This window comes from Halichoeres trimaculatus, unplaced genomic scaffold, assembly GCF_033239565.1.
Source record: "Halichoeres trimaculatus isolate MK-OKI-2021-1 unplaced genomic scaffold, fHalTri1.1 fHalTri1_scaffold_22, whole genome shotgun sequence".
Taxonomy (NCBI): domain Eukaryota; kingdom Metazoa; phylum Chordata; class Actinopteri; order Labriformes; family Labridae; genus Halichoeres; species Halichoeres trimaculatus.
This window is the reverse complement of record NW_027437200.1, coordinates 5239642-5249441: the sequence shown is the minus strand read 5'-3', so window position 1 is coordinate 5249441 and position 9800 is coordinate 5239642. Positions and strand designations below refer to the sequence as shown.

The window sequence follows — 9800 nt, the reverse complement described above, 5'->3', positions numbered from 1 at the left end:
ATGGGTGAGTTATGTTTGAAATTTGTGACCTGCAGGCTTTAAGTCATTCTCATGGCTTGTACTTTGATTTGAAACTCTGTATTGATCCCCTTAATGATTCTTGTGATATAAAATCATGTTGTATTTTTCTCATTTTAGCTCAGACAGCGGGACAGAAATCATCCTCTGAAGTGCACCAAGAGACTGGATCTGTATCAGCTGATGTTGGAGGAGAGATAACTTTACGATGTTTCCACAATGGACCCACCTTGTATGAGCTTTATTGGTACAAGCAAACTCTGGGAGAGAAACCAGTGCTTGTCTCCACTTACTACAAGTATGTAGAAAAGGACCCTTTTCATGGTGAATTCAAGAACAATCCACGCTTCACTCTGGATACAAACACAGGTCAAAATCACTTGAAGATCACAGATTTGCGTGTTTCAGACACAGCTACTTACTACTGTGTGTACTGGAACTCAGGTGTGTTAGAATTCTTGGAGGGTTTTTCTCTCAGTGTCAGAGGTTCAGGTTTAGACTTTGAGGTTTTGGTCAATCAGTCAGGATCTGAGACCATCCAGTCAGGAGCCTCTGTGACTCTGAGCTGTACCGTCCACACTGGGAGCTGTGACGGAGAACAAAGTGTTTACTGGTTCAAACACTCTGAGGAGTCTCAACCAGGACTCATTTACATCCATGGAGATGAGAACGATCAGTGTCAGAGGAAACCTAATCAGCAAAGCTGTGAGTTCATCTTACCGATGCAGAGCCTGAATCTCTCTCATGTGGGGATCTACTACTGTGCTGTTGTCTCATGTGGACACATTCTGTTTGGAAACGGGACCAGGATCAGCTTTAAAGGTAGGTAACTGTTTCAACTGGAGCTGTTTTTAAATATTTAAAGTTAAACACTTCCATTAAAAACTCTGCTTCTTGTCTCCTTCTCTCCAGACAAGGGAAACTCATCAGTCATGTTGTACATCTTGAAAGGGGCTTTGACACTTACTATAATCTTGGTTGTTCTGCTGGCTGTCACGCTGTGTGTGATCATCAAGAGAAATAACTGCAAGCATGAAAGTAATTCGACAACAATTGAACAGGTACTTCATGATATGACTAACTTTTTTAAAGTTTGTATTAACATAACCTGAGATTATTCATTTTGACTGGCCGAGGTTTGATAATGCTTATTGTTTCTTTTAGGTTGATCTGAATGAGGAAAACATCCATTATGCATCTGTCAGAGAGCACAGGCTCAACAAAGCTAGAAGACAAAAGAACGACACAATATCTGAATGTGTGTACTCAGGTATAAAACAGTAGAACTGCATGTTTCAAGTTTCTGTGTAAAAAGCCTGATCAACAATAAATGTTCATAAATCAGTCTATAAGACTCAGGTCAGACTATAGGAACTTTATCTTGTGAATGATCTCAGAGACAGCCTGTGTTTCTCTTCTTCATGTCTTTTTCCTGCTTTTTGTGACTGAGTTTAATTTGTGCTCTGTTCTAATTTAGGCTAGACCACGTTGTTTGATTTTGAATCAAAATAATAAAAATGATTGTGATGTGTGTTTGCATGTTTTAAAAAAAATAGCATGATTAAAAAATATTTTCTGTTGTAAAAGTGTTCATGCAGATTGTTGAGAAGTGTTAGAGTGCCAATCAAAAACTGTGCGTATGTAAATTTCCATTACCCTTTAGATTTTCAAATGATTGATTTGTTTACTGTTTGTCTTTTATTCTTGAAATAAAAGCAGAAATCTGTGTTTTTGTATGTGTGGTGTATTAAAAATGCTAAATAGACAATGTTTGTCCAGCTCTGTCTCTAGTCTTAGTGACTTAAAGCTCTTTCACATCATGAGTCACATTTACCCATTCACACCACATTCACACACTGATGGAGAGGCTGCTACAGAAGAGGACCATTGGTTTTTACCAATCCTTATTACACAAGTTTGGTACAACACAGAGAGGGCAGATGGGTCAATGTGTCTCAACCATTTCTCCATAATGACAACAGGACCTGGGATTGAACCCCTAACCATCCATTTGAAAGACAACCTGCTCTACCACTGAGCCATAGTTTTTATTGATACCTAGTTGTTTTACAAAGAGTTGTACAATAATGCCTGTCAATTTCCACTCTGGGTCGACTCTCTTGGAGGTTTCACTCCTCCACTGTCAGAAGGAAGTGACGTCAGGATATGAAGCAATAATTTCAAAATGAAAGTTGTCTTCAAAGTTACGTTGGGTTTACCCATCCAATTTTCCATGTTTAGTTAACCTTGGTTGACATGATTCCTAGGTAGTGTTACATTAAGAAAACAAATTGCATAAACCATGCACTATAAAAAGGGAATCTTCTATCAGTTGAAATGATGTAATTTTTTCAATCAATCCAACTCCATAATTTCAAGTTAAGGTTTCCAATGTATTTTTGTGGATCATACCAACTTGAAATTCTATGTCGCTACAACTAATAAAAAGAAGCAGTTGGACCAACTTAAACCAATTGCTTCAATTGGTAACAGCTAAATAAATTAAGTTCTTGGAAATGAAATTAAAATGTTCATCTAACACAACTTAATAGGTCAAATAAACTAAATATTTTAATTCTTTTCAAATCAACATTTTGCGTCATGTCAACTTAAAGTTTTCAGTTGTTCCAACTCAATAATCTGCAAAACCCAAAAGGAAAAACTATGGATGAGGAGGGAACGCTGTGGATATGAGACCCTGCTGCACATTACGATACTACACGGGGACAGTGTGTCTGTGCTCCATGGCATGGACCAGCTGGTTGTCTGTGCTTCACTGTGCTAACTGGCTGCCTGTGCTCCACAGCAGTGGGGGTTCCAATTAAAATACTCTCTCAGTAATGGTAATCTGAATATAACTGAAGACAAAAAATTTTGTCATTTGTAATCATAATTTTAGCCCATAAACACATCTAATTTATTTAAAACATCAAACAGACTTAAAGGTACATGGTCCATACCACAGGGCAGAGACAGCAAGTCCATGCCATGTGGAGCACAGAAAGCCTGTGCTCTTGGCAGGTTAACAATTGCAATCCCTCCTCAGACAAAAAAAAAAAGACGGAAAAGTAGAAGATAAACAAGAGAGAGATAGAGCACGAGCTAAAGGCTAAGAGACCAGCTAAACTGTTTGTGCTAATGTTGACTCCAACCCACAGTCCGCATTTATTCTGCAGTGGTCTGTTCAAACATAAGAGTCTATCAATAAAATGAAGAGTGAGGTTACGTTGGCTCTGCTTGGTAGATGACTGGCAGGAAGTAACCAGGATTTACTAACATTACACATTACAGACATGTCAGCATCAGACTGCCAGCTGTTCTAAATATAAACAGCTACTAAACTACATACAAACTGACAGTGTTAACTTGTTGTCACATTTAAAACAGTGGTGCTACGCAACTGTTGTAAATATCTCACCTCTACGCATTGTATCTGGTAAAACATTGTGTTAAAAAGGAAGATCTGAACTCCATTCATTTCCGAACCAAACACACACCTCATGTCTTCATGATAGTAGGTTCACAACTCTGGGCCAAAAGTGTGGCTGTCATACAATTCAAATAGATCCTCCTCGATTCACGACTGCTCTATTCACCATCGTGAATAGAGCGAGTCTATTCACAACCGTTTTACAGGGTGCTTGTTGTGAGGCGGGGACAGAGAGATTTGAGATCATTTTATCTCTGTTTGATATTCATGACCACACTGACACTGTGGGCAGTGAGGATATGATGGTATGGTGTTGTCATGTCTATCTGCCAATCAGATCTCTTCTTGTCTTTAAAAACTGCAGAAACCACAGTGATATTTTCAGTTGAACAGGGTTGATAGAGCATGATGTCGCCTTTAATGCTTCGGCTCTGTTTCACATGTCTGTGCTTAGAGACTATGGGTGAGTTGTGATTGAAATCTGTGACATGAAGACTTAATGGTCAGTTTTGATGACTTGTATTTACATTAAAAATTGTGTGTTGATTCAAAAGTAGTTTTTGTAACATGAGATCCTGTTGTTTGTCTCATTTTAGCTCAGGCAGCGGGACAGAAATCATCCCTTGCTGTGCACCAAAAGAGTGGATCTGTATCAGCTGGTGTTGGAGGAGAGATAACTTTAGAATGCTTCTACAAAGGGCTAACGGTGAATATCTTCCTGTGGTACAAGCTAACTCAGGGAGAGAAGCCAAAGCCTGTCACTTCTTACTACAGTATTGCAGGAAGAAAAGACTTTCATGGTGAATTTGAGAACAATCCACGCTTCACTCTGCTGACCAACAAGGGTCAGAATCACTTGAGGATCACAGATTTGGGTGTTTCAGACACAGCTACTTATTACTGTGCATACATGAATTCAAGTTTGACAGAATTCACAGAGGGTATTTCTCTCAGTGTACTGTTTGGAAACGGGACCAGGATCAGCTTTAAAGGTAGGTAACTGTTTCAGCTGGAGCTTTTTTTTAGATATTTAAAGTTAAACACTTCCTGTAAAAATCTCTGGGGTTTGACTTCTTCTCTCCAGACAAGGGAAACTTATCAGTGTTGGTGTACGTCTTGAGCGGGGCTTTGACATTTACCATCGTCTTGGTTGTTCTGCTGGCTGCCTCGCTGTGTGTGATCATCAAGAGAAATAACTACAAACATGAAAGTAATTCAACAACAAATCAACAGGTACTTCATGATATGATTCAATTTTTTCATATTTCTATTAACATTACCTGAGTTGATTTATTTTGATTGTCTGAGGTTTGATAATGCTTCTTGTTTCTATCAGGTTGATCTGAATGAGGAAACCATCCATTATGCATCTGTCAGAGAGCACAGGATCAACCAAGCTAGAAGACAAAGGAACGACTCAAAGGCTGAATGTGTGTACTCAGGTATAAAACAGTAGAAATGTATGTTTCACATTTCTTTGTAAATAGATGAGTCCATGAGACTCAGGTCAGACTGTAGGAAGTTTATCTTGTAAATGATGTCAGAGGCAGCCTTTGTTTCTCTTCTTAATGTCTTTTTCCTGCTTTTTGTGACTGACTTCAAGTTGTGATCTGTTGTTATTCAGTCTGGATTCTGTTGTTGGATTTGTGATTAAAAGATGAGGTTAAGAAGAATGTCTGCATGTTTTGAAGATATTGCATGACGAAAAAATAATGAAGGTTGTAGAAAAGTATGTGTTAAAGTGTCAGTCTGCAGACTGTATGTGTATGTAAATTCCTATTACACTTTGCATTTTTAAACATCATTTTGTCACGTTTGTCTTTAGTCTTGAAATAAAAGCAGAAGTCTGTTTCCTTATTAAGTGTGGTGTATTACAGAAACACAGGGCTCAAGACTGCGATCAAAATGGTTGCATATGCGACTTTTTCTTCAGCATGTGCGAGTAAAAACTTCATCTGGTCGCATTTGTGCGAGTGCACATGTCTTAATGCTTTATTTATCACAGACACTGTGGTTTGAATTCTCCCTCTTTCACTGGTTCAGTCAGTCTTAGGTTAGATAGAGAAACCGGGGCTGACCACAGGATGAATCAACTTTTTAACCAGTGCAAGAGTTTAACACATGACATGTCGTGTCAACACCCAAAAAAATACAAAACCAAAAAAAAAGAAAACAGCTAAGGCTCTGATAAACTCTTCAGTACAGTGCAGAGCAGTTACCTGTCTCTGTCTCTGAGGTGTCCTGCAGCGTCTTTGGATCAAACCAACTAAGAGACAGAGGGGTGGATGGTTTTTGAGTTTTCAATAGAAGTACAGAACTTGATTTGACTTAGCAAAATATTAGAGCTCACAGGAGCATACTTAAAGGTTGGGGACAATCAGGAGAAATCACAAGCCAGGAGAACAGCAGGAGAAAGGGTTTAAAAAACAGGAGACTCCCTCCATATTCAGGAGTGATGGCAGCCTGCCTGCACTCACACAGATTAACAAAGACAAAAACTAAAGACATTTTCTCTTTCATTTTACATTATTTTAGTAAGTTTTGTTAACTCATGTTAACGCATGTAAACACATGCATGTCTGTTATTATTCTTTGCTTTTATTTAAGAAGCATTTTTGTTGTGTTCCTTTAAAGTTCCATAAAAGAAATAACCTGTTTTTTTCATCTAGTGCTTTTTTTCAAACTTCATATTTACAATAAAATATTTAGCAAAATCATAGCTAGAGTTACTGCATCCCCATCGCCTCCAAATAAATAAATATATAAATAAATAGTGCGACCAACTCAGAAAGTTGGTTGCACCAGTGCTACCAGTAAAAAAAAGTTTGTGGAGAGCCCTGAAATAGTTAATGGACTGTGTTTGCACAGCACTGTCTCTATTCTGAGGAACTTACAGAAGTTTCACATCACAAGTCACATTCACACATTCAGACATTCACACCATGTTCACACATTGCTGGCTGCTACAGGAGAGGACTGTCGGTTTCAACTTATCCTTATTAGGCATGTTTGATACAGCACAGAGGGCAGGATGGGTTAACATGTCTTACCCACTTGGTTAATGAAAAGCAAGACCTGGTATTGGACCTCTAACCCTCCATTTAAGAGACAACCTGCTTCACCAAAGTAGGTCAGCCATTCCTGCCAATCACCTCTCTCCAGATGACTCGTCATCAACCCAAGACGCAGTAAAGTCCCCAGTTGGGTTTCCATCCAAACGCTGCCTACTCTGACCTGCTTTTTGTGCATTATATTTAACAACAGTCAGAGCTCTCTTTGTGACCTGAAGTTTGACCCACGTTCACACCCACACTGACGCCCAACTTCCTGTTGCTAACCCCCCTCTGTATTTATATAGATGGTCCAGTCCTGCTTTTTAAACCTGAAGTTACTGCTTTCTGCTGCCAAACAGCTTGTGGATGAAGTTGTTTGTCAGATGATCAGAAAGATATACAAGAAAGAAAAAGTTCAGCCGTTCAGAGAAGTTTCTTGTGTAAAGTTAAAAGACTGATGTATTTGACGCCCCCCCGAGGACTCTGCTGTCCCAGCAACAGCCGTCGTGTTTGATTGTTATCTGTTGCTCTGATCTTTCTGTACGATCATGGGCTTCATCACTGTTCAAAGTGTGAACTGTAGACATCACTTTGTCCCACATTTGAACAGGGCACAAAGATCAGAAGACTGAATGCTGAGGCTTCATATTTTCTTTGCATAACTCACCTGCAAAGAGGAAAAAACTGAACCAGACCAGAAAGGTGTGAGCCAACAGGAAGGCACTGCGCTGCTTGTTTTTGTGTGACACAGGTGAAGTTGTACAAACCTTTGTCTCTTTAGTTTCATGTTCAGCTGCTGCAAAGTAAAATCACACTGGCACGCAGCAATTTGCCAGTGAAGTAGAGGAGAAGTAAAGGAGCCTTTTCTGTTTTACCACCATCCAAGGCAATGTTATTCAGTCACAGGAAGTAGAATGCTGATGGTAAATGCTGAGTTTTTGGAAGTTAGAAGAAATAGGCCACAAATTGTGCAAGTGGAAAGATAGTGAATGACCACATCCCTTCACCCACCTCAGCTCTCACTCAACAACAGGAAAGCAGTACATGCACATCCAACCAGCCTCTTCCCCATGCAGGTATTGCTTCAGTACAGCCTCTCTTTAGTCCAGTATACTGTAGATTCTCAGGGAAGCAAGAGTTTAGTTATTGGTGTTAGTTTAAAGTATAACACATGCAGGCTTGGGGAGTTATGGATCACATATAATGGCGTTATGTTATTGGGACACAAAAAAATCTGACTGAAATCCGTTACAGTTCAGGAAAAAAAAGTGATCAGATTACTTGTATATTTAATAAAAACGGGGAATATTTTAGCCATATTGCATTTAAAAATCAAACCAGATGTACCACAATGCAGCAGACACATGCACAGTGAGTATACATAGCAACACTGTACGATGCAACACCAAAACAAACCAACACCAACACATATACATATATTTATGTATATATATATATATATATATATATATATATATATATATATATATATATATATATATATATATATATCTATATATATATATATATATACATATATATATGTATATATATATATATATATATATATATATATATATATATATATATATATATATATATATATATATATATATATATACATATATATATATATATATACATATATATATATATATATATATATATATATATATATATATATATATATATATATATATGTATGTATGTGTGTGTGTATATGTGTATATATATATATATATATATATATTTATATATATAGACATATGTGTGTGTGTGTGTGTGTGTGTGTGTGTGTGTGTGTGTGTGTCTGTGTCTGTGTCTGTGTCTGTGTCTGTGTCTGTGTCTGTACACCACTTGTGTTGATTTGGAATAAATGCAGGCAATGCACTGAAAGTCCGGTTCTCCATGCCTGCATGCCTGACAGAATGACTTTTATTGTGAAGGGCAAGGCACTGTCGGGCTTAAAAGCCCGCCCACCAACAAAATGAAATATAAAGTGAAATTTTCATTTTTTGTGTGAAAACATAAAAAAAGGCTGTTTCTCGTTTTGTTTTTTTTGTTTTCATTGCGCAAAACAGAAATACAACAAAATGAGCCGTTTCCTTTTTTTGGTTTGTTTGTTTTTTTAGTTTTGCACAAAATGGAAAAACAGCTTGATTTCTTGTTTCTGTTTGTATCTTTTATACCCAGGAAACAGACTGATAAAACTTACTTCGGTCCCTTATAGTTTAATTTTCTTTTTTTGTCTTTTTTTTCTTTTAATTCAGACACCTGATTTGTTACAAATGTAAAAAGAGATTGTATCATTTTATGTTTCTTGAAAATACACACACACACTCAGAATATGATACATCTTTTATACCCTCTTGTCTTTATGTGCATGTTTGGCATTGTAGTAATCCAAAAATAACTAAAAGTAATCAGATACATTACTTATGTATTGTAAACTTTAACAGGTCACTTGTAATTGTACTGGATTAGCTTTTAAAGTAACCCCTCCAACCCTGGACACATGTCCCTGAGAGCTGTCCACTGTCTTTTTTTTGGCTGTCTTAACATATCACAGGCTGCGACACAAAGATGTTTTATAACTACAAATCTCACTGTGATGCATCTTTGACCCTTGTTTCTCTTTAACTTGTACCGATCAAAGTCTTCACCTGTTGCTGCCTCCTCCTGTGAAAAAAGCTTTGTGGTTTTCTTGTGCTTCTATTGATTTATGACACTGTGACATATGACACTAAAAGATGTTGCAACATTGATGCAACTGGAAATTCTTTTAAAACACCCTGGAGACAGTAAAAAAAAAAGGTTTCATAAATGAGGGGTATTCAGAAACATAAGATGAGTGAACAGAGGATAGTGAAGAACAGCCTTTAATTTTTCACCAAGGTAAATGTTACATTCCTCACTGGACCTTAGTGTAGGAAGGGTTCATTTATTTTGGTCAGAAGAAAATACAAAGATCATTAATTTTTGGAGATGCTGGTTTTGAAGCCAGGATGAGAAGCTGTTAAATTCTACAGATGTCTCACTCTGTTTGGTTTTGAATAACAAACTGACACTGTAGGCAGGCAGGAGTGAGGATGTGTTCATGTTTCCTATCTAGGGCTGTGCGTGTGTGTGTGTGTGTGTGTGTGTGTGTGTGTGTGTGTGTGTGTGTGTGTGTGTGTGTGTGTGTGTGTGTGTGTGTGTGTGTGTGTGTGTGACTTCTGTGTGGCCAATCAAGTCTCATCTTGTCACTCAAGACTGGAAACAGCACAAAGATGTGTTCATTTTAACAAGTTAGTTGGAGC

General features: G+C 37.8%; 1 protein-coding gene across 1 annotated transcript; it reads left to right on the top strand.

The window, feature by feature from the left end:
- On the top strand, window positions 1–4904 carry LOC141784471 (uncharacterized). Its single transcript, XM_074662310.1, has 4 exons — window positions 1–4; window positions 139–840; window positions 4533–4681; window positions 4785–4904. The coding sequence occupies exons 1-4, from the start codon at window positions 1–3 to the stop codon at window positions 4902–4904; spliced, it is 975 nt and encodes a 324-aa protein (XP_074518411.1).
- The last annotated feature ends 4896 nt before the right edge of the window (window positions 4905–9800 follow it).

What these genes read in the sequence shown, in the direction of transcription:
- LOC141784471 (XM_074662310.1), top strand. An exon ending in GACCAGGATCAGCTTTAAAG is followed by an intron (nt 841 to 4,532) that starts GTAGGTAACTGT and finishes TCTTCTCTCCAG; the next exon opens with ACAAGGGAAACTTATCAGTG. An exon ending in ATTCAACAACAAATCAACAG is followed by an intron (nt 4,682 to 4,784) that starts GTACTTCATGAT and finishes TGTTTCTATCAG; the next exon opens with GTTGATCTGAATGAGGAAAC.